The 25,937-nt window shown below is 37.8% G+C and overlaps 1 protein-coding gene and 1 long non-coding RNA gene across 2 annotated transcripts in view; one reads left to right on the top strand and one right to left on the bottom strand.

Moving 5' to 3' along the window:
- The first annotated feature begins 16 nt into the window (after positions 1–16).
- Positions 17–16,356, top strand: LOC105739351. The gene is made up of 5 exons (XR_004026560.1): positions 17–443; positions 7,199–7,363; positions 11,091–11,140; positions 15,100–15,141; positions 16,099–16,356. It is a non-coding gene; the product is annotated as an uncharacterized LOC105739351 (long non-coding RNA).
- The window catches only part of ITFG1 (integrin alpha FG-GAP repeat containing 1), a 303,068-nt gene continuing 285,086 nt past the window's right edge, over positions 7,956–25,937 (bottom strand). Inside the window, exons 15-18 of the mRNA XM_003280410.3 lie at positions 16,088–16,212; positions 15,301–15,383; positions 12,425–12,542; positions 7,956–9,349 (exon numbers count right to left, since the gene is read on the bottom strand). Coding sequence (XP_003280458.2) covers positions 9,290–9,349; positions 12,425–12,542; positions 15,301–15,383; positions 16,088–16,212 — 386 coding nt within the window. The 3' untranslated portion in view covers positions 7,956–9,289. The remainder of the gene's footprint in view (positions 9,350–12,424; positions 12,543–15,300; positions 15,384–16,087; positions 16,213–25,937) is intronic.

Raw genomic sequence — 25,937 nt, 5'->3', positions numbered from 1 at the left:
CTCGCGCGCCCGCCGCGGCCTCGCACCGTGGGACGGCGTCTCTCCCCGCCGGCTGCCGTTAGGGCTGGGGGCCGGCTCGGCGCGGGGGCCGTGAGGGCGCCTCTCGCCGTGGCTGCGCGGCGGCCTCGTCTGAGAGGCCGGCGCCGGGGCAGTGACCTGCCCGTGCCCCGCCGCCGCGCAGGGCGCCCGGGGCTGCTGGCCGAGCCCTCGAGGCCTCCCGCCTGACGGAGGCGCCCGGGAAGCGCCGCCCACCTCGGCCCCGCACCCTCGCCGGCCTGCCCGGCCTCCGGCAGCCCTAGCAGACAGAGAGGGGCGCCGGTCTCTGTTCCCCCAGACCTCCATTCAAGGTCAAAACTTTGCCCAGCTCAGCCTTGCTCGACCGCGGGCAGGGAAGCGCGGACATCGGCAGAGGGAGCCCGAGGCTCTCCGTGCCCTTCGCGCTGGTGAGTTCCCGACCCGCGGCGCTGCCGGCGTTTCTCTAGCGCCCGCCAGGTTGACGGGCACTTTAGTACCAACTCCTCAGACTCCCCGTCATGAAGGAGGTTTTAGGGGATTGGAAAGTCGAGGCGAGAGGGGTGAAGCCCTTCGTCCAGAGCCACATAGCGAATGAGCGGCAGGGCTGTGCACCTCCCCCGGGGCTGCCCTCCTAGCAGCTAACCACTACGCTGGGCAGCTTCGCCAGCTGATGGGAGTCTCCAGGTCTGCCAACAACTGCCTGGCTGTTGGTGGTATTCATGGTCCTGCTTTATTTTCTCCATAGCGGTTATCACACTGATATGACCTTCCTCATTTATTTATTTGTTCATCCTTTATATCTCCCTCACCCCCACACCATTAAAATATCAGCTGCTTGCAGGCAGGGAGACTGCAATTCATTTTTTTCACTCCACACATACGTATTGGGTGTTAATTATGTGCAGAAGACAATGATTGGTGCTGGAGATACAACCGTGATCAAGGCCTTACCATAATGTTTATGCCTGTCTCTGCGTGTAGTAGGAACTCTATAAATGTTTGTCTAACCAATTGTAGCTAAAGACAATGTCAGGCAACTGAAAAATTTTTCAGGTGTTAAGCTCTTCTTTGTATTCCTTCAAGAAAGGCACAAAAGCATAAATAATTCACGAGATTTACAAAGGAAAAACATATTTAACACCAATTAATATCGAGGTGTTTCACCCTTTGCCATGTGCTATGAATGGGGGCATAAAAGATGGGTAAGTTTGGGTTCCTAAAGGTAACCACGTACTACAGTTAAGATCGCACACAAGAGCCAGTTAGGAAATAAAACATTTAAGAACTTTTTCCCACGGATATAAAAAGGTGGCTCTCGCGTGTAATCCCAGCACTTTGGGAGGCTGAGGCAGGCGGGTCACCTGAGGTCAGGGGTGTGAGACCAGCCTGGCCGACATGGTGAAACCCCATCTCTACTAAAAATACAAAAATTAGCTGGGCGTGGTGGCATGCGCCTGTAGTCCCAGCTACTAGGGAGGCTGAGGCAGGAGAATCGCTTGAACTGCACTCCAGCCTGGGCAACAGCAAGACTCCGTCTCAAATAATAATAATAATAATAATAATAATAATAATAATAATAATGATAATGATAACAGTAATGTAGCATATTAGTAGAATAGGACAGTAAGAAGAGCACAATATTAAGTATAAGTTACAGACAACAGTGAACCAAAATTTGAGAGGAAGGGGCTCTCAAATAAGAGGCTGTCAAATTAAGAACATTGTAGGTTCTTAATGCGAAGTTATTGACTGAAGGAAAAATCTGTGTGTGATGTCATCAGAGAAGGCTTCCTGAAGGAGGTGACACACAAACCATGGAAATGCTTGGGGTGGCGAGAGGAGAGGAGGCAGAAGAAGAGCTCAGCAGGCAGGGAGCAGGATGAGTCTGGAACGTGGGGTAAGTGTTGTGTTTGGTATTAAGGAAGAGGTTGGACATGGTGGGCTTTGATTATGGAGGTAGGTGCTCAAATGCTAGTTAGGTAAATGATTACTTTTAATAGTGCAATAATGGAGTCCTGGGAAGATTCATCTGGCAGTTGAGGTTGTAATAAAAGGGGAGAGATTAGAGCAACCACAAGAATTCCAAAAGTAGGTCTGTAATACTTCTACGTTTAGGAGCTCTTACTTGTATTATTTTGATTAAACCTAAAAAGTCTTTTTTCCTCTAGAATGTTGGCTTGGGAGTAGATTCCAATTGGGAATGTTCATTTTGTGGCTCCCTTTTAAGACACCTATCTTTTAGATGTGCTGGTGGAATCGTCTGCAGTTGATTTTTCGAGGAATGTAGGAAAGCACAGATCGTAGCTGAGACTACTGTGTGGCCATATGTTAGCCAAATCAAAAGGGAAGCATTTTCGTATCTCTCACTTGGGCGTTCTGTATTTGAATTATTATTTTCATGGAAGATCACCCAGTAGCACCCAGTCTGTTCCCAGATTACCTGGCAGTTTCCAGGTGACTGAGGACTCGGCTTTCCTTGCATCCTGCCAGTCTCCCGGGCATCCATTCAGGCTCTCCAACTCCTCACAATCATTCCTATAGTTTGAATTGGGTTTTCTTTGACCAAGTCCCATGTAGTACTTGAGTGGTATTGCGTGGCATTTACTTGTTACTAGAATGAACCTTGTTTTTTTTTTTTTTGAGACGGAGTCTCACTCTGTCACCCAGGCTAGAGTGCAATGGCTCAATCTTTGCCCACTGCAACCTCCGCCTTCTGAGTTCAAGCGATTCTCCTGCCTCAGCCTCCCGAGTAGCTGGGATTACAGGCGCCTGCCACTATGCCCAGCTATTTTTTTTTTTTTTTGTATTTTTAGTAGAAATGGGGTTTCACCATGTTGGTCAGGCTGGTCTCGAACTCCCGACCTCAGGTAATCTGCCCGCCTCGGCCTCCCAAAGTGCTGGGATTACAGGTGTGAGCCACCATGCCCGGCTGAATGAACCATTTTTTAAAAGGAAGCATTTTATTGTCAATGTTTATACACTTAACAGATTTTTGTTGTGTCTCTGTTTTGCTATTGTTTGGGAGTGTTAACATTTTATTACATGACAGCCGAGGAAAGCAGGTTGTTGCGTTTGGAGATTGTTACTGTCCGTGTCCCCTCCTAGTTCATATGTTGAAGCCCTAACCTACAGTATGGCTGTATTTGAAGAGGAGGGCCTTGAGGGAAGTAATTAAGGTTAAATGAGGCCGTATGGGTGGGTCCCTGATCTGAAAGAAATAGTGTCCTGATGGGAAGAGTTTATCAGAGAGCCTGCTGTCTCTTCATGCACAGGCACCAGGAAAGGCCACGTGAGGACACAGCAAGAAGGCAGTCATCTGCAAGCCAGGAAGAGCATCCTCATCAGAAACTGAATTGGCTCCTGCCTTGGTCTGGGACTTTAGCCTCCAGAACTATGAGGAAGTATGTCTGTTGTTTCAGCTACCCAGTCTATGGTATTTTGTTGTGGCAGGCTGAACCAGATAATACAGAGATTATAACTAAGGAAGGTAGAGGAATTTAAAAAGAACCAAACTTTTATGTGCAGAAACTCTATTTGTAGTAAAATATAATATGGATCTTTACGGGGTGCAAATATGGCTACAGCAATGGTGACATTTAGTGAAAAACAATCGGGTGGGTTCTCAGTATATGAAGATTTCAGTGTTTGTTACACAACTGTAGGTTTTTTTTTAGGGAAGGAAAAGAGGAAAATTGTAATTTTTAAAAAGTGCATTCTGTTAGTCTGCTCAGGCTGCCATGGCAGAATTACAGTGTAGCTATAGACTGGGTGGCTTATAGTGTAGAAATGTATTTTCTCACAGTTCTGGAGGCTGGTTTCTGCTGAGGCCTCTCTCCTGGCTTGTGGACTGTCATCTTCTCACTGTGTCTTCACAGTGACCTCAAGTGTGTTGTTATCTTGTCTTCTTCATGGCACACTCAATGGTCAGGGGGAATCAGGCAGAGTGGTCAAGCTTGTTTTTCCTGGGGGCACTCTTCTGAGGATATCTGGGTTGTCTCTGGAGCTGTAGTGTTTTGGGGTGCTGGAAGGTGCGTGAAGTGCAGATACTCCTTTTTGTGTGTGGCTGTGGATGCTTTCCAGCACTGCCTTCTTGGCCTTCAAAGTTTCAGCTTTGGGAGAGGCAGGAGCTTCCTTAGGTGTCATCTTGTCTGAGTTTTTGTATTGAGTTTTGAGAGTTCTTCATAGATTCAGGATACAAGTCTGTCGTTGGATATGTGATTTGAAAATATTTTCCTGGCCGGGCATGGTGGCTTATGCCTATAATCCCAGCACTTTGGGAGGCTGAAAGCGGGTGGATCACTTGAGGTCAGCAGTTGGAGACCAACCTGACCAACATGGTGAAACCCCGTCTCTACTAAAAACACAAAAATTAGCCAGGCATGGTGTCGCACACCTGTAGTCCTAGCTACTTAGGAGGCTGAGGCAGGAGAATTGCTTGAACCTGGGAGGCGGAGGCTGCAGTGAGCTGAGATCACACCACTGCACTCCAGCCTGGGTGACAGAGCAAGACTCCATCTCAAAAAAATTTTTTTTCTTTGCATATATAGCTTGTCCATTCTCTTGGACGTGTCTTTGTCAAAGCAAACATTTTTAATTTAGATGAAGTCACATTTATCAGTTTTTAAAAAGAATCATAACTTTGGTGTCATTTCTAAGAAATCTGCTTACCCCTAGCCTATGAAGACATTCTATGTGTTCTTTTAAAGTTTTATATTTTACATTTTATATTTAAATTTATGACCCACTTTGAGTTAATTTTTGTGTAAGGTGTGAGGTTTAGATCAAGGTTCTTTTTTTCTCCTTTGCCCTTTGTATTTATGGCAAATACAGATGATCAATTGTTCTGATACTATTTATTGAAAAGACTGTCTTCCACTTAGTAACTTTTACGTCTTTGGCAAACATCAAATGTCTGTATTTGTGTGAGTTTATTCCTGGACTCAATTTTATTCCATTGGTCTATGTGTCTCTCTTTGCCAATACCACACTATCTTTATTACTCAAGCTTTATAATAAGTTTTAAAGTCACATAGTTTGATTTCTTCAACTTTGTCTTCTTTTTCAACATTGTTTTAAACTAGTCTATTTTCTCTTTCATATAAGTTGCACAAAATCCTGTCCATGTCCACAAAAAGATACTGCTGGGATTTTGATAGGGATGGTGTGAAATGTACAGATCACTCTGAGGAGTACTGGCATCTCCTAATCCATGAACACACTGTCTTTCCATTGAAGTCTTTATTGGTTTCTTTCATCACCTTACTTCTTTGTTAATATGTGCATTTAATGTTATACATACCACCCCCCAGCACTGTCTCCTACAAATTTTGTTATGTTGTATTTTTCATTTGGCTCAAAATATTTTAAAATTTCCTTTGAGACTTCCTCTTTGACCCTATGGTTATTTAAAATATCTGGATATTTTCCATGGATCTCCCTAGTTCAATTCTTTTATAGTCTGATAATCTACTTTGTATGATTTCTATTCTTTTAGATTTGGTAGGACTTGTTTTATGGCCCAGAATATGGTCTATCTTGGTAAGTGTTCCATGTGCTCTGAAAAAGACTATTTTGCTGCTGTTGGTTAGAGTGTTATATAAATATCCATTAGGTTAGATTGACTGAGTGCTTTTCAGGTCAGCTCTAAGCTTTCTGATTTCCTGCCTACTTTTTCCTTCAGTTACTGTAGAAAAGTGTTGATGTCTCCTACTTAAATCGTGAGTTTGTCTGTTTCTCCTTACAGGTCTGTCAGTTTTTACTTTTTAGTTTATGAACACTTAGGATTTTTATGTTAAGAAGAGGGGACTGATCTTGGGTGAGTCTGCTCTCCAGATGAGGCTGGCAGAAGAACAGTGATGAGACTCCCAGAAATTAGGATAATAAGTCCTTTATTCTTGATGCCGGATCTGGACACTACACCACAGCATCCACCAGAAGGAATATTTAGGGTTTCGTTTCTTTTTGAGTATGTTTTGGTGATATTTTCCTAGGAATTGGTCCATTTTGTATAAACTTTCGATACATTGGTGATGGGAATAGGCCCCCCAAAATCTGGCCATATACTGGCCCCAAAACTGGCCATAAACAAAATCTCTGCAGCACTGTGACATGTTCATGATGGCCATAATGCCCACACTGGAAGGTTGTGGGTTTACCAGAATGAGGGCAAGAAACAACTGGCCCACTCAGGGTGGAAAACCGCTTAAAGGCATTCTTAAACCACAAACAATAGCATGAGCGATCTGTGCCTTAAGGACATGTTCCTGCTGCAGATAACTAGCCAAACCCACCCCTTTGTTTCCCATAAGGGATACTTTTAGTTAATCCCGTTTCCCATAAGGGATACTTTTAGTTAGTCTAATATCTATAGAAACAATGCTAATGACTGGCTTGCTGTTAATAAATACGTGGGTAAATCTCTGTTGGGGCTCTCAGCTCTGAAGGCTGTGAGACCCCTGATTTCCCACTTCACACCTCTATATTTCTGTGTGTGTCTTTAATTCCTCTAGTGCCGCTGGGTTAGGGTCTCCCCCACTGAGCTGGTGTCGGCACATTGGTATAAAGTTATTCTCAAAGTCTTCCTACTTTTAATAAATAGATTATCTGTAGTTATACCCTTTTCATTTTTGATACTGGTTATTTTTACCAGTTTTCCTTTTCTTGTTAGAGGCCTTTGGGGCAGCCTGTGCCCTATAACTGATGAATGTGGGAATGTAAAGGCCCAGCCTTCGTATTCTAACTTGGGACAGGTTAGGAGATAGGAAAGGTCATCCTATCTCAGAACTTGATGTAGGATTGTATGAGGCATTCCACTGAGAATGCATCACAGTTCGATTTTTCTGCCTAATCTTGTTTCTTTCCTTTCCCTTGTACAGTTGTGGATCAAAAGCACTCCCTAATCTTCTATTTAATTAGCCTTTTAAAATAACTGGTCAGGTGCAGGTAATCACAAGGGCTGGTTTTAATTCACCTTTATCCTGAGGAGTAAGCCCTTAAGTATCCTAGATCAATCCCAGGTATACCATTGAGGTCTGCTGGACATGATTTAAGTTTTTGTTTCTTTTTATGAGGTTATTCTAGCTACTTGCAAGGATGGGGAAATGTAAAGGGCTAGTTCAAATAAATGGTGTATTAACATATTTACAGTATCTTCAAAATGATTATGAATTCTTACTCTTCCTAGCTCCCCAAAGATGGATAACACTAACATATAGTCAGTGGGAGAGAAATCTCAGAAAATAACTGTTACTATGTCACTGTAATGGGAAATGGAAAGGAAGAAAAACAGCACTTATCAAGCATCTTCTATGTACAAACTGCCATTTCAGACTCAGAGCAGTCCTTGAAGGTAGGTATCACTCATTACCTTTGTTTTACAGATGAAGAAACCAAAGTTCAAAGAAGTGACTGATTCAGAGTCATGAAATCGGGGAGTTGGGCTCTGAATCCAGACTGGTCTGACTTGAAAGCCTTGTTCTCTTTCCACTGCAATATTCAAAATCAAAACAAAGGTTTTTGTTAGTGATTCTCAATGTTGTGATACATTTTTTACCTGCTGTCCCTTAATAAATGATATTAAAGTTGCATTTGGAAATATAGAAGCAGTATTAATGTCACTGATTGTAGTTTTAATTGTCATTAACATTTTATTTGTCTTGTAAACTCTGACTCACATGAGTTTGAAGACTCAGGCTATATCAATATTGATCCCAATTGTCTTTGAGAAGGTGTCACGTAGTGCCTGGGACAGTGCTGCGGGTTGATAACTAGTGAATTTAACTGAGTATTACAGTCAGGAGAATCCTATCTTGCCCCTGACCCACAGAGGCAGTGGGCAAGTCACCTTACCCGGGTCTCCCAATCCACATAAATGCTTTCATAAGCTCTAAGTTCTCTTCGTGTTCTAAAATAATTATTTAAAAACTCACTGAAATACTTTGTTTCAATAAGGAATATTTATTAAGAAGACACGTTAACATGCTTAGATACAAAGTAAAAACACATGCTAATCTCAGTGAACTGTAAAGAAAAAAATAAGAACAAAATTGTTTTCAGAGAAATTTTTGTGTTTTATAGGCATCACATATCCATTTGCACATTAGAAAATCATTAGCGTTGATAAGCTTTTTTTCTCAGTCTTAAAGTCTTTTTAAAGTAACTTTTTGGAAATGTGAAGTTCACAATACAAAATTTGCATTGAAGTCTGAATGTAAATTATAGACTTCTCCAAGCGTTTGAGAATAGAAATGTGATTGAAGATTTGCATTCCCAGATGCTGCCTACAGCAGTTTCCTTTCAAGAAATCAAATGTTCTTCATTATCACATGATAAGGATAAGTTTTCAGAGGAAAATTTTTAGGGCACATTAATTCTTGGAGAGTACTATAATTTTTAGTTAATATGAGCAAGTAAATCTTTATATGTCAATCACCAAAAATTTAGCTTTTCCAAAGAATATTTCTTCATGCCTGAAAATAAAATTCTATCGTCTATATATTTCTATAATTAGATGTATAAGTCTAATAAGATCATCTAAAATATTAATAATGACAAGTACCACATATTGACCACTTACTCTGTGCTAGGCACCAAGCTAAGCACTTCACATACATCATCCCATTTAATGTTTACAATAACTCAAGTGAGTATTATTAGCCCCACTGAATAAACAAGAAAACTGAGGCTTACAGAGGTTAAACAAGAGCCAAGTTCAAACAATGACTTTGTAAGTGGTGGAATTAGGAGTTTAAGGCAAGTCTGTCTCACTGTGCTACCAAGTTACAGTACCTGATCACTATATTGTATGCCGTCAGTGAGACCCCTGACCTGCTGTGATGAAGCTGAATGCATAATGACTCTGTGATATATTCACAAAAGTATAATTTGTATCATTAGAATAAGAAGCAAGACCAAGTCAAGTGGACACAAAAATTCCTGCTCATTTAATCATTTTTATTTACACATATCTTTTTCCATCATCATGACACTAATAAGATTATAAATATACAAACACTGGAGTACATGCAACACATTCCACAAAGGAACAAAAATGTACAGCACTACGGAATAAACCCAAATTTTTATATACAAAGTGCTTTAAAAAAAAAAGACCTTGTGACATATTCAAACCGTATTTATTTGAATACTTTCCAATAATTACCATGGGATATATCATTTATAAATAATATTTAATCTCCCCTATTTTTTTAAGCCAGAATTTGTGTTTCAACTAATCAAGTGAACAGTCATTCCATTATGTAATATTAAAGGCAAGTCACATAGCATCAAAATGAAACCGGTGGGCTTCTTGTCGTTTTTCTCTATCATCTGCTTTCTGAAAAAGAATTTTAGACTTGTTTATAAATGGTAGAAAAATGTTACAAAAAGACTCATTTCTGAAATACACAGTGATTCATTTTTAAAAGTCTTCAGCAATTAGCAGATAATAGATATGATTTCCTGATTCAATAATCCTAGTATTTTTGTAGTTTCTAGTAGCTATTTTATAATTAATGATCTAATTGAATAAAAAACAATAAATACTTGAATACTTAAGGCACATTAAATACTTAGAGTCCTTAAATACTTAGCTTGTTATCATTTATTATCTACTTGAAAATAGGAATAAGCATTAGATTCTATAAGGATGAATCAATGATTGCATTTTTCTCTCATTTTTAACACCGATGTTAATAAATCTAATGGCTGAGTGTGGTGGTGGCTCATGCCTGTAATCCCAGCATTTTGGGAGGCCAAGGAGGGCAGATAACTTGAGGTGAGGAATTCGAGACCAGCCTGGCCAACATGGTGAAATCCTGTCTCTACCAAAAAAATACAAAAATTAGCTGGGTGTGGTGGTGGGCATCTGTAATCCCAGCTTCTTGGGAGGCTAAGGCAGGAGAATCGCTTGAACCCGGGAGTGGAAGTCGCAGTGAGTTAAGATTGCACCACTGCGCTCCAGCCTGGGTGACAGAGTACTACTGTACTAATTATTTTTTCATTCACTTGTCAATTTAGCAGATACTCATTGGCCCTTTGCTTCCAATACTCCCAATACCAATACCGTGTTTGGTATTTTAATATTATAAAAACCTCAGTTTTGTATCTTGTTCTTGTATAACTGTAGTTCAAGATAAAAAGTGAAAAATGTTACCAAGTCTAAGAGACTACTTCTAGATCCGGGTGAGGAAAGGGAAAGCTTTGAAAAGACATGGAAAGCATTTGAAAGCATGGAAATGGGGAGAGTGATATTCACTCCAAGCTGGGGTTACAACATGAGCAATCATGAGAAGGCTGGAAGAAGCACGGATATGTGAAAGGAACTGGTAAAAAATAAGACTGTGGAGTCACATGGAAGTCATATGCAGGCCAGGCCAAGGATTTTATATATAAAAGGCAATGGATATCCACTAGAACTTTTTGAGCAGGGGAGTGACATGATGAAGGCTAAACAGAATGAGTCACTGGCAGCAGTGTGCTAAATGGAATGGAAAGGGGAGAGAACTGAAAGAAAGAGACCAAGTAGGACGTAAGAAGGGGCTGGGTTAAGCAGTGTAGTAGGAATGTAGAAGTGGAGTCAGCTGTAGAACTTCTTACAGAGGCAGAGTCCATAGGCAAGTGATGAAATCTTGTAGGTAAGTAAGAGAGATGAAGCTTTAGAATGCTGGTTTTGAGGAGCTGTAAGTCATCTAGGTTGAGCTATCATGGTGACAGTTGGAAATGGGGAAGGACCTTTAGAGATGAGAGCTGGGGATATCTGAAGCCATGATTTTAGATGAAATTGGCAGGGAAAGCGTTGAAAGAAGAGGGCCAGGGGCAGACATTGGGGAAGGCCTGCATTGAGAAAATGGTAGAAGGAGCCAGCCTGCTTAAGTAAAAAAAGTGGTTAAAGAGGTTCTACCTCTTTGAGATACCACAGTGCCACAGGAGATACAGTATATACATGGTCAAATATATACTTGTACTTAAAACTTTAATTTTTGGCCACTGCATAATTATTGTTATAAGCACACAATGTTTATGCTGTAATCAGATCTACTGAAGAATTAATGAAATTAATTTCCTTTGCTTCATAGGTCAAGAACTATGGAATCTTTCAGATGATATTCTGATACTTCTGGACAAAGTATGTATGGTTGTCATTGATCTTACTCTTAAGTTGCAATCTTAAGGTTAATTGAATATGTAACTTCATGTTACTGTTTTTGACATGTAAAGGAGTGATTTTTTAAAAGCGACAAACCTATGAGCATTTATAGAACAACTAATATGTTCTCTTTTTCATACATTAAAAGAACAAAGACAGTAATTTTAGTTAGCAAAAAATGATTATGATGGCATGTCAATCCAGAGTGTAGGTGCAAAAAAAGAAAAACACCTTTCTTTGGGGCCACAAAGAAGCCCTTTTTTGAGGGCATTGATTGGAACCCATATACAAATAGAAACTAGCTTTTTCACATATATCTAAACTGCTAACTTACAGTGATAGCCTCTTTTTTCTTCACATAAACATTGCATCAAAATCTTTTACATATTTGGGAGTTTCGTTTTCAATTATTATTTAGAGCATTATACTAAAGAACAGAAATCAGTTTAATGCAAAGAATACTTAATAGATGAAAAAGATGTTTATGGCTTTTTTCTTTTTTGAGACAGGGTCTCACTCCTTTTGCCCAGGCTGGAGTGAAGTGGTGCAGTCGCAGCTCACTGTACCCTCAACTTTCTGGGCTCAGGTGATTCTCCCACCTCAGCCTCCTGAGTAGCTGAGATTACAGGCTTGCATCACGGTGCCCGGCTAATTTTTGTGTATTTCGTAGAGACAGGGTTTCATCATGTTGCCCAGGATGGTCTCGAACTCCTGAGCTCCAGCAGTCTGTCCACCTTGGCCTCCCAAATTGCTGGGATTACAGGCATGAGCCACCGTGCCTAGCTGTTTATTGCTTTAGTTGTTACCTTCCACCTAAACCTCAAGAAAATAATTTAACCTCTTTTTACTCTAATTCTTTTCAAAGAGATAGCTGATAATCCTAACCAAAGAATGTCCGTGGCTTTATCAGTAGATACTGAACACACGTTCATTTTTTAAAATCATTATTATTTTTCAGGTCATTATGAAATTGTTTCTAAATGCCTTTTGATTTTTGGATGATCACTTTATTACTGTTGTAGTGCATCAAACTTTTAAAGTAGACATCTCTTGTGATTTGTATGAATTGATAGGAGACATTAGTAACTTCCAGGGATAAAAGAAATTATCATCAATAAAATGATGCTTTGGACAGAACTTGAAAAATGATGAAATTCTAGTCATATGAAAAAAGTTTGAAATAAATATAGTGTTTTTAAAGAGCAATGTATGTATTACTAGAATAAATTAACCAAAGTTAATGCTTCATTTAAATGAACAAACCTTTTCCTGCCAATGTAAAATGCCAATTATTGCCAAGATGAAAACACAGACACCGATGAGAGCTATAGCAGTAAGCAGAACAATGTTACTTGGTGTAAGATACAGTTTGGCACTCCAACTGTAGATAAAAACAGAACAAATTAAAATTACAAATTTTACTTAAAAATAACAAAGTTATATTGAGACCCCCAAAGCAAAATAGCTTATTAATTAATTAAACAGTCAATGTATTCATTAAACCATTCATCTGTCCATTCACTATAAATAAAACAAAAGCAATTAAAAATCAGATAGTGCTGAGAATATTGATGATTCTACAGTTTATATTTTACCTAGACAACTGAAATAGAATTTTTGATGAGATAATTTCAATATTTTTCATTTTCCAAGTTTGATCGTATGAGAATTATTTTTAGGTAAACATATCCAAGGGTACTTTGGACAATCATAGACATCTTTTTTACATCTTGATTTACCTGCTTAATTTGAAAACCTGAACTCCAAAGCAAGGTAGTCACATGATCCTGGAAGCCTTCTGTATCATCTTATTTTTGACCTGTGTCACATATATAATATGACCAACTAAAACATAAATGTTGATGGCTTGTGCAAAACTTCTATAATTTTTGTATCATGTTGGAGTGTTTACATTACTACAATGACTTTGAGGTTCAGATCACTTACAAAATCATTTTTAGTCCCTCACTGTTAATGGCAATATACAGACTAGAGGCCTTTAGTAAACAGAACTGGTTCTTTCCTTCTAAAACAGTCCATGTGATACAGCATTTGCACACCCTGAAAGCCTAAAACTAAGGACTGTATCACCAACTCTGCAGGTTGTTATATACGCGTAACTTTTTGTTCTCCCTAGAAATACGTAATGGCTATATTTTTATTTTAAAAGTTTAATAAAGGTAAGACTGTTCTGGTAAATAGCAAGTAGCTATTGATTTATTCTGGGATAATTAAAATTTATTGATCCATAAGTTAGCTTCTAGTCAATAACCTCAAAATACACCGCAAAAACTAAAATCAATTTGGTTTTTATTATGTACATAAATTTGAAAAGAACATTTCTTTGGAAAGAGTAAGAGAAACATGAAAAATGTTGAGATTATGGAAAAAAGCTATGGTATAATTTTCTGGAAATTCAGAAGAGTAAGTAAACCTTAAGAAAACAAATACTGTTAATTAGTTGAAAGCTACTCTTAGTACTCATACTTAAGAAAACAGTTCTTTTATGAGATGTTTTTGGTAGTTCTACTTTTAAAATAGATTTTTAACAAATCAGGAATGTAAGTGTTTTGGTAAAAAAAAAAAAAAAAAAGACAAAAGTCAATCCTCAGTTTTCTCCTCAGAGGCAGTCACTCTTACCAGTTTCCTGCATATCCTTTCAGAGATATTTTATACATGTATGAACATGTATGTGTAGATGGCTTCTTTTTAAATCACAATGGCAGCTTATTATACATACTCTTCTACATTTTGCTGTTGCTTCTTTTGTTTGTTGTTGTTGTTACTGTTTTTTTGCTTACCACTCCATCTTAAGAGACTGTTCTATGTCCGTGGCAGTGAAAAAGTCATGCTACTGAGCTGTATAGAAGTACCGTACTTTATATAGTTTCCTACTCATGGTCCAGATTTTCTAGTTTTACTGTAAATTTCATCTATAGAAAACTGACACAAACATACAATACAGGCTCATTAAAAAAAATCTGAACCAGGACTATAACTGTTTCAATGATGTCATCTTATTCCAAGCATAAGGCTGCGATAAAGTTTATTTTCTTAAGCAGTTTGGTTCTAAAGCCCATTAATCTACCATAAAATGCATCTGCTGGTATGCTGGTAAACTGGCTCTGAGGTAGAGAGGGGTTGGGGAAGCCTTGTTTATGGTACTTGCCAATTTTCATGGAGTAGATTCTCCCACCATAACTGATTTCAGTGTGACTTCACTGAATAGAGATGCACAGAGTCAGCTCATGAGGTGGCATAAGCTGGTTTTGGCAATCAATACATTCGATCGAGATGTTTAATAAAGAATGATGAAGCTGATATTTTCAGAGGGAATGTAACAAGCAGGGGACCCCACTGGTTACATAGTCATAGATAAGTTCACCATTTCTCTTTGGTTATTTTCTCATATTGATATTTGTCTAGCATATTTTTCCCTATGAAATTTAAATGTTAGTGAATACTTTTATCGCCTAATTTAAAAAGAATAGAATCAATCTAGGAATTTAAATAAAAATGAACAAAGATAATTTAAGGATTTAAAGTTAAATGCTGTATTATGAAATGAATGTATTCTGTTAATAAGGATAAAAATACCTACCATTTGCTTACCATATGCTTGGCACTGTGTTAAGTATATTTCACCCTCAGATGCAGAAATTGAGTCTTGGAGAGGACAAAGGACTGGCTCCTAGTCTTGCAGTCAGCCAGCAATGGAGCTGAATTGTTTTAGCCTACATCTATTGAACTCCAAAGTTTGTGCCCAACCACTGTGGGATACATACTACTTCTCAAATAATTTATTTAAAAGATTAGTGCTTTATACAAAGATTTAGTATCCTGAAAGTTTGAATTTATAACTAGTAAACTGAAGAGCAGTTTATTTAAGCAGAATATGTATAAATCCCTAATTAGTTAACCTACTGTTTTTCTAATAGGATTGAATTTGTTCTTCATGAAAAATGTCTGGGACCTTTTATGTAAGTATGTTTAGTCATTTAAAGTTTGCCGTAAGCAAATTAAGGGATGGGCACTCATGGGAACACAGCAGGAATATGAGAGAGTTTAAAAGACATCACTGTATCTATAATTCAGAGTTAGCAGTGTCTTTACCAAATCAGTTCAAGCAAGTACATTACCTTCGAGGGACATTGTGAGGGTATGGAATGACAATTAGCTGGGAATTTGGAATGATTGCAGTCCACTCCTGTTTTCGTATAGACTGGAAGAAGAATTTAAGAACATTTAACATTCAGCACATTTAAAAAACACAATTATTATTCTAAATAAATAAGGAAAAATCTAGCTACTTTGAGAAATTCAAATTCTAGGTATGGATTAAGCTATGTTTACCAATATTAAGCCAAAAATAAGGCTTTTGTGCCATCTGTTGGAAAATTTTCTCATCTTTTCAGGAAAGATTATATTTGTGTTTTATGAATTCATTCATTCCACAAATATTTATTAGACACTTATGTAGCAGGCACTGTACAAAGGGCTATGTACAAATGCTGCTTGGAGCTAAAATTCAAGTTGAGACTGACAATAAACAAAGCAAGTAAAATAATATGATTATACATATTATATAAATAATACACATATGTATAATAATATTTATGTTACTAAAATATTTATGTACACGTTAGGTGGTGAAAAATGTTAGGATGAAAAAGCAGGATAGAGGGATAGGTGACGTTTATGGGAGAGGAGAGGGAAAAACTACACGGCATCTTAAAATCATGATGTGCTCTATGTAAGACAAGCTTAGGTCACTACCAATAAATTTTTCTTTATTCTTTAAAGGGAATAAAAATATTTGATTTATTTGAATTCAAATTCAATTAGGTTCAAATTATTTAATTTAAATACTTAAATAGTGAATATTAAAACATAGATTAATTGTAAACAAAATGAATTTTTACTCACCTTTTCTCCAGATGGACGGGGAATACCAACATAGAGATGGTCAAGAAAATTTGCGCTCCGACCCAAACCAAGCACGTTGTATGGTAGTTGGAGAGCTAAATGTGCGGATTGGCTGAGTTGGCCAGCTAGAATTATTCAATTAAAAAAACATTAAAAACATTTCTGGAAACATTGCTCCCATCAAATATTAAAATGATAAAATGTTAAAAATTTAGGTACTGGAATGTAACATGTTTCAAAATGTGAAATGAAATATACAGGTCATTAATATTAATGATTCACTTTTTTCTTTTTTTGAGACATGGTCTCACTCTGTCACCTAGGCTGCAGTGCAGTAGCACTGCACTGAGCCTTGACCTCTCAGGCCCAAGCTGTCCTCCTTCCGAGCCTCCCAAGTAGCTGAGACCACAGGCATGTGCCACCAGCCTCGGCTAATTTTTAAATATTTGTGGAGAACGGGGTCATACTATGTTGCCTGGCCTTGAACTCCTGGGCTCAAGTGATCCCCCTGCCTCGGGCTCTCAAAATGCTGGGATTACAGGCGTGAGCCACCGTGCTCAGCCAATGATTCACTTTTTAAAGAAAACAGCATTACTGAGATATAATTCACATAGCATACACATCACCCATTTAAAGTGTACAGTTAAGTGGTTTTGAGTATATTCAAAGTTTAGCCATCACCACAATCTAATCTTAGAACATTTTTATCACTTGAGAAAGAAACTCCATACACATTAGAAGTCACGTCTGTTTCCAACCTGCACGCTTCCAGCTCTATGTAATCACTAATCTGCTTTCTGACTCAATAGATTTGGCTATTCTGAAGATTTCATATAAATGCAATCATACAATGTGGTCTTTTGTGACTGGCTTCTTTCACTTAGCACGTTTTCAAGGTTCATCTATATGGTAGCATGTTTCCGTACTTTATTACTGCTACTTGCCAAATAATACTCCACTTTGTTATATATACATTTTGTTTCATTAATCAATTTCATTAATTGATGGACATTTCAGTCATTTCCATTTTTGGTTACTATGAATAATACTGCTGTGAACATTCATATACAGGTTTATTTTTGTATTCACTCTTGTTTTCCTTTCTCTTGATTACGTAGCTAAGTGTTTAACATCATTAGGAACTACTGAACTGTTTCCAAAGCACCTGCACCATTTTATGTTCCCACCAGCAATGGATAATGGTTCAAATTTTTCCACATCCTCAATAACACTTTTTATTGTATCTTTTTTATTATAGCATTGCTCATGGTTGTGACGTGGTATCTCATTGTGGTTTTTACTTGCATTTCCCAAATGACCAATAGTTATTAGCCATGAAAATGGTCAATAAACACGTGAAAGAAGCTCAACTATGCACACACAGACACACACACACACACACACACACCCCAATTAAGTACAGCATCTGGCCCTGTAGGCACATTTTCTGTTGTCTTTTTTTTTTTTTAAGAAATGTATGTTAGCTTACTTTCCTGTTTCTTTGTATGTCTTACAATTTTTGTTGAAAACTGGACTTTTAAGATAATATTGATAACTCTGGTATCGCTTAACCCCACCCTAGGGTTTGTTGTTTTTGTTACTGTTTATTTGTTTAGTGACTTTTTTTTTTTTCACATAGTGAATTCTGTGGATTCTGTATTCCCTGCAGTGGTTGCCCCAAAGGTCTTTAAAGTTTTTATTCTACATCTGGCTTCCTACTTGGCATACCTGGGTCAGTATTATTTAGTGGTCAGCCAGTGATTTGTTGTAAGATTTCCCTAAATCTCTTGCCTGTACATCTCCCACCCTTTGTCAAAGTGATTTGTGTGTGAAGGCATGCCTTCAAAGTTCAGACGGTTTAAAGGACAGCCTTAGTTTTCATTTCCTGCTTACGCAGGGCTTCATGGTGAAGCAGAAGGGAGCTGAGTATTTGAATGAGGTGTTTTCCTTTCTAGGAATTTGCAAAGTCTTCTAGATACCCAAGAATATGTTGTAGCTTTTTAAAGCTGCCTATGTTTTCCAGTTTTCTAAGAATTCCTTATATTTTGACCAGGATCTTGTTTCCTCCACCTTTAATCACAGGCTTAGGTAGCTAAGATGTTGCCAACAGACCTCTGTTTAGCACGTTTAGTAATCTAAACAGATTACTGTTGTTTTTGGTAATGCCCTAGTCAAATGAAATAGCCAAGATGCTGGGAATGAAGATTTTCCAGGGAACTGCTAGTTCAGACAAAATGTTGATAGTAATAGGGATGGAGATTTTCATGCAGCTCCAAGGAGGTCAGTCATATCCATTGGCTGTGAAGCCGCTGGCTTTCCATGGCTACTGCACCACTCAGTTGAGAAGCGGGGCAGGATGGGAATAGCTCCAAGATAAAAATGCCATAGATTCGGTGTCTTATCAAGGATCAGTAGTTTTCCTTAGAACAGACAATACTCAGTCCATTCTGTGGCTTTGGTTAATTTCCAGAGTTCTGAAATTGTGGATATTATATGGTTGGCCAGTATTTTTGTTGTTGTTCTTTTTGGGGGCTCTGGGAGAGCAAGTTCATGTGGTCCTCACACTGCCATTCCAATAGTCAATCTTTCCCTATTGTAATTCACTTTTATAGAATATATGTATTTTCTAGGTATTTTTCTACATGCTTAAACTTAACATTTAAATGACAAAGTTAATTAATATATAAATATTTTAATATTCAAGGGCACTCTGCTAAACATCACTAATGTTATCCAAAAATATGCAATCACTGGAAAGTATATTTACCTGATTATTTATATAGTTCTTAAGTTGGAAACAGTAAGGTATAATGAAAAGGAACATGAATTTAAGGATAGGCATTAACAATGTGTATGAAACTGGAAAACAGTATAGTGAACAGCATGGGCTGCAGAATTAGTCCACCTTGTGGAATTGAGTGGATTGAAAGATAATGTTTAAAAGCAGAGTATCTCACATAGTAAATAATAATGTTAGCTATCTTTATTAAAGATAAAATTTATTCTTACAGAGTTGAATTAAAAATTAAACACAAGCCATTTATGCCTGTAATCCCAGCACTTTGGGAGGTCAAGGCACGTGGATTGCTTGAGCTCAGGACTTTTGAGACCAGCCTGGGCAATGTGGTGAAACCCCATCTCTACAAAAAAGACAAAAATTAGCCAGGCATGGTGGCATGTGCCTGTAGTCCCAGTTACCTGGGAGTTGACGTGGGAGAATCACCTGAGCCCGGGGAGGTTGAGGCTGTAGTGAACTGTGATTGCACCACTGCACTCCAGCCTGGGAGACAGAGTGAGACCCTGTCTCAAAAACAAACAAACCCAAAATTAAACACAAGCTGATTTCATGACACTACTAGCAAAGACTGACTTAACAGAAGTAAACCAAAAATAAAATTCTAACTGATGGACCCTCCCCTCAGGCATTCAAAAGTTAACCTGAAAAAGTAGTTCAGGCCATGACGGGAAGTGAGGGTCAGATATGCCTCATTATACTCTCCTTTCTTTTGGAATTGAGGCAGAGCTGACCAGCATTAACATCAATACAAAGCCCTTAAGACTGACAGAACAGACTCTTTAAGTCTGAGAAGAGGCATTTACAATCTACTGTCTCTGAAGCCTGCTACCTGGAGCCTTCATCTTCATGATAAAACCTTGGTCTCCACAACCCCTTATGTTAAAAGACTTACTTTGTCTACATGACATCAAACTAGGCTTCTGTTTTCCTGTTTATACTATTAAAATTGCCTATTCAATAAGCAAGCTTAAAAGTATAAGGAGAATAATCTAAGTAAAATTATCCAACAACTTAAAATAAAGAGATAATCATTATTACATTTTAGCATACTTTTAGTCACATACTTTTTTTCTCCAAGGCAAGTGCATGCATAAATAAACACATTTTAGCATAGTTTAGTATTATTTTCACTCAGTATTATTTATGAGTATTTAGTCATCATGAAAATTCTTGAAAAATAAATAAGCAGAGAGAAAAATGATGGAAACACCAAAATCCCATTAAGAGAAAGCCAAAGGAAACACAGCGTAAAAGACATGTATTATTATGTATACTTCTAAAATTATTTTTCTGAAGTGATATCTACACAGACATTATAAAAATATAATTTTCCTGCCTATATAATATCTTATGTAAAAATTAATTCCATATTGTTGGAGATAAAGGAATTTTCCTAATCCTTCATTATTAAAAAAAGAATGCTTTAGTGAACACCTCTGCAAATCAATATTTGTTTGCACCCAGATTAGTTTCTTTCATTCCTAGATACAGAATACTGGATCAAAGAGTAGTAAGTTTAAAACTTATTCTTGAATATAGAAACCTTGTTTCCTAAAGACAGGTTGCATCACTTTACATTTCCATTAGCTTTCAATGAAAGCATCCATTTCAGTCCATTCTTATTTTCTAATTGAGCTGAAATTCACATAGCATACAATTAACTACTTTAGAGTGTAAAATCAAATGGCCTTTAGTGTATTTGCAATGTTGTGCAACTATCAATTCTCTCTTGTTTGCAAACTTTTTCATCACCCTATAACAACTCCCTGTACCGGTTAAGTAATTACTCCCCTTTCTCTTTTCCCCCAGTAACCTCTAATCTACTTTCATTCTCTATGGATTTGTCTACTCTAGATACCTCATATAGAAGGTACCATACATGTGACCAACTGTGTCTGGCTTCTTTCACTTAGCATAATGTTTTCAAGGGTCATATAAGTTGTAGTAAGTATCAGTACTTCATCTCTTTTTATGGAAAAATAATATTGCATTTTATGTATATACTTTGATTTGTTTATCCATCCAGCTATTGATGGCCATTTGGGTTGTTTCTACCTTTTGGCTATTATTAGTAGTGCTGCTATGAACATGGATGTACAAATACCTCTTTGAGACCCTGCTTTCAGTTCTTTTGAGTATATATTAGAAATCCTGGATCATCTGGTGATTCTAGGTTTAATTTTTTGAGGAGTTGCCATATTGTTTTTCACAGCAGCTGCACCATTTTACATTCCCACCAGCAAGGTATGAGGGTTCCTATTTTTCACAGCCTTGCTGACATGTCATTTTCAGTCTTTTTAATTAAAACCATCTTAGTGGTTTTGAATTGCTAACTCAGTCTGGTTTTGATTTGCATTTCCTTCATGACCAATTATGTAGGACATCTTTTTCTGTGCTTATTGGCCACTTTGGAATTCTTTGGAGAAATGTCTAGTCCTTTGTCAATTTTATAGTTGGGCTGTTTATGTTTTTGTTGTTGAATTGTAAACATTCTTTTTATAGTCTGGATACTAGAACTTTATCAGAGATAAGATTTGCAAATATTTTCTCCCTTTTCAGTTTGTTGAAAAGAAAAAAAACTTTTCTTTTGAGACAGGCTCTTGCTCTGTCACCCAGGCTGGAGTAAGCAGCACAATCATGGCTCATTGCAGCCTCAATCTCCTGGGCTCCAGTGATCCCAGCTCAGCTTCCCGAGTAGCTTGGGAGCACAGGCCTGTGCCACTGCCTCTGGCTAATTAAAAATTTTTTTTTTTTTTTTTTTTTTTTTTTAGAGACAAGGTCTCACTATATTGCCCATGCTGGTCTCAAATTCCTGGCCTCAAGCAAGCCTTATGCTGTGGCCTCCCAAAGTTCTGGGATTACAAGCATGAGCCACTGCACCTGGCTGAAAATGTTTTTTAATGCAAAAAAGCTTTACATTTTTGCAGAATCTAATCTATTTTTAAATTTTGTTACTAGTGCTTTTGGTGTCAAATCTAACAATCCATTGTCAAATCTGAAGAATTGCAGATCTACTTCTATGTTTGCTTCTAAGAATTTTGTAATCTTATCCCTTACATTGAGGTCCTTGATCCATGAGTTAATTATTACATATGAGTTATTTTATATAGAGTCCCACTTCATTTTTTTTTGCATGTCATTATACAAATGTTCTAGTATGATTTGTTGAAGGCACTGTTCTTTCTCCATTGAATGGTTTTGGTACTCCTCTCAAAAATTAATTTGCCATAGATGTTTGGATTTATTTATGGTCTCTCAATTCTATTCCATTGGTTTATATGTCTATTTTTATGCCAGCACTATGCTTGTTGATTACTGTAGCTTTGTAGTAAGTTTTGAATTTGGAAAGTATAAGTCCTCTCAGCTTTGCTTTTGTTTTTCAATATTGTTTTGGCTTTTTGAGGCCCCTTACAGTTCTGTATCAATTTGAAGGTTGGCTTTTTATTTCTGCAAACGGACCACCTGAATTTGTAGATTGTTTTGGGGAATATTGCTATCTTAAAGTTTTCCAATCCATGAATATGGGATGTCTTTCCATTTATTAGATTTTCTTTAATTTCTCTCAGCAATGTTTCTTAGTTTTCAGTGGATAAATCTTTCAATTTTTTGGTTAAATATATTCCTAGGTGTTTTACTCTTCTAAATGTTGCAAACTGGACTATTTTTTTCTCTTTTTAAAAAATTTCTTTGCTGGTATATGGAAACAACTGATTTTTGGGTGTTGATCTTGTTCCCTATAACTTTGCTGAATTTGTTTATTAGCTGCAGTATTTTTTTCTGTGAGTTATATGATATTTTCTGTATACAGAATCATGTCATCTGCAAATAGAAATCATTTTGCATCTTCCTAATTTAGAAGATTTTTATTTCTTTTTCTGGCCAAATTGCTAAGTGTAGGAATTCCAGTAAAAAGGTGAATAGCAGGAGTGAAAGTGGGCATCCTCATCTTCTTCCTGATCTTAGAAGAAATGCTTTCAGCTTTTCATCATACAGGATGATATTAGCTGTGATTTTTCTTATAAATGCCCTTTGTGATGTTAAGGAAATTCCTTTCTATTCCTAGTTTGCTGAGTGTTTTAATTATAAAAGGATGTTGAGTTTTGTCAAATTGCTTTTAGTATCTATTGAAATGATCATGTATTATTTTTCCCTTAGTTCTATTAATGCCATGTATTACACTGATTGACTGTCTTAAGTTGAACAATCCTTGCATTCCTGGGACAAATCCCATTTGGTCATAATGTATAAATACTTTTAATGTGCTGTTGGATTTGTTTCGTAGTATTTTGTTGAAAATTTTTGTATCAATATTCATATGGGATACTGGTCTGTAGCTTTCTTGTGGTATCTTTGTCTGGGTTTGGTATGACAGTAATGCTGACCTCACAGAATGTGTTAGGGAGTATTTGCTCTTCTAGTTTTTTAAGAGTTTCAGTAACAGTGATGAAATTCTCCTTTAAATTGTTGGTAGAATTTCATCAGTGCAGCCATCTGGTCCTTGAGTTTTCTTTTTCAGGAGGTTTTCAATTACTGATTCAATCTCTTTACTTGTTACAGGTAGGTTGACATTGTCTATTTCCTCTTGGGTCAGTTTTGTTTTGTGTGTGTTTCTAGGAAACACTTTTTTTTTTTTTTTTTGAGACACAGTCTTGCTCTGTTGTCCAGGCTGGGGTGCAATGGTGTGATCTTGGCTCACTGCAACCTTTACCTCCTGTGTTCAAGTGATTCTCCTGTCTCAGTCTCCCAAGTAGCTGGGATTACAGGCATGCATCACCACACCCAGCTAATTTTTGTATTTTTAGTAGAGACGGGGTTTCACCATGTTGGCCAGGCCGATCTCAAACTCCCGACCTCAGGTGATCTGCCTGCCTCAGCCTCCCAAAGTGCTGGGATTACAGGCACATCTTTGATTCATCTAGATTATCTTTTTTTTTTTTTTGGGGATGGAGACTCACTCTGTCACCGAGGCTGGAATGCAGTGGTATGATCTCAGCTCACTGCAACCTCTGCCTCCTGGGTTCAAGTGATTCTCCTCCTCAGCCTCCCAAGTAGCTGGGATTATAGGCATGCACCACCACGCCCAGCTAATTTTTGTATTTCTAGTAGACATGGTGCTTCGTCATGTTGGCCAGGCTAGTCTCAAACTCCTGACCTCAGGTCATCCACCCACCTCAGCCTCCCAAAGTGCTGGGATTATAGGCATGAGCCACTGTGCCTTTTTTTTTTTTTTTTTTTTTTTTTTTGAGACAGGGTCCTGCTCTACCACACAGGCTGAAGTGCAGTGGCACAATCATGGCTCACTGCAGCCTTGAACTCCTGGGCTTAAGCCTCCTGAGTAGCTAGGACTACGGGTGCATGCCACCACACCTGGCTAATTTTTAAATTTTTTTGTAGAGACAAGGACTCACTGTGTTGCCTAGGCTGATCTCAAACTCCTGGCCTCAAGCATTCTTCACGCCTTGGCCTCTCAAAGTGTTGAGATTACAGGTGTGAGCCACTGTGCCTGGCCTCGATTGTCTAATTTGTTGATATGCAGTTGTTTATAGTATTATCAATCCTTTTAATTTCTATAAGGTCAGTAGCAAAGTCCCATTGTTCATTTCTGATTTTAGTTGTTTGCCTTTTCCCTTTTTTTAAACACTCGGTCTAGCTAATAGATTGTCAATTTTGTTGATCTTTTCAAAGAACCAACTTTTGATTTCTATGATTATTGTTTTTCTCTATTTCATTTATCTCTGCTGAAATCTTTATTATTTCCATCCTCCTGCTGGCTTTGAGTTTAGTTTGGTCTTCTTTTCAAGTTCCTTAGGGTATAAAATTAGGTTGCTGATCTGAGATCTTCGTTTTTTTAACATTGCATTTATAGCCATAAAGTCCCTCTGAGTACTGCTTTTGCTTCATCCAATATGTTTGGTTTTGTTTGTGTTTTGTTTTTAGTTATCTCAAGATATTTTTTAGTTTTGCTGATATATGTCTTATCTTCCTTAAGTTAACCATTCATGCAAAGTAGTGGCTGGATTACCTAAATACTCAGAGAGTATATAAAACATATGAATAGTTTTGTATCTGCTTGCTAATGAATGTTTATTTCATTAATGTCTTTATTTGCACAGAATTTGGTTAGAGATTTTCTTTTATTTTACTGGTAGTAAGGAAAGTAGTTACCAATGCTTGGTAACTACATTCTTTGATGGCTATAGTTATTGCCAAAAGAACCTAAGACTTATATATAAGTAACTTGACTTAGGTTAGTCCCCAACACTCCGAAATGTATAATTCCAGCATAGACTGCCAATCTCTGAACTCTAGGCTCTCATATCAAACTAAATGCTAAACATCAATATTTTCATGTCTAACATATATTACCAAGTTAATATATTCAAAACATAATCCCTGGGCCTGGGTGTGGTGGCTCACACCTGTAATCCCAACACTTTGGGAGGCTGAGGCGGGTAGATCACCTGAGGTCAGGAGTTTGAGACCAGCCTGGCCAATACAACAAAACCCTGTCTCTGCTAAAAGGTACAAAAAAATTAGCCAGGCATGGTGGCGTATGCCTGTAGTCCAACTACTCGGGAGGCTGTGGCAGGAAAATCGCTTGAACCCGGAAGGCGCAGGTTGCAGTGAGCCACGATCGTGCCACTGCACTCTAGCCTGGCCAACAGAGTGAGACACCATTTCGAAACAAAACAGCAACAACAAAAAAACCCCATAATCCCTGATTTTATCCCCCCTACCTGCTCCATCTCAGTTATGGCCATTCCAACTTTCCACTTAGTCATGCCAGTAACCCTATATAGTTATAGTTACAGGCCTCTCTTTTTCTTATACCCTATATTCAATCTGCCAAGACATTGAATAAATATCCACAATTTAAAATATATACAAACTCTAGACACTCATTTCTATTTCCACTGCTATCATCTTGGTCCAAGCCACCACCAGCTTTTGCCTGAATTATTCTTATTATTTACCCCAAATAGGTATGTTCCTAAACTGAAGTATTTTAATAGCTTCTAGTTGGTTTCCTTGCTTTAACTGTTGTTCCTCCTA

The sequence above is a fragment of the Nomascus leucogenys genome, chromosome 2 (genome assembly GCF_006542625.1).
Source record: "Nomascus leucogenys isolate Asia chromosome 2, Asia_NLE_v1, whole genome shotgun sequence".
Taxonomy (NCBI): domain Eukaryota; kingdom Metazoa; phylum Chordata; class Mammalia; order Primates; family Hylobatidae; genus Nomascus; species Nomascus leucogenys.
This window is presented reverse-complemented; position numbering and strand designations above follow the sequence as displayed.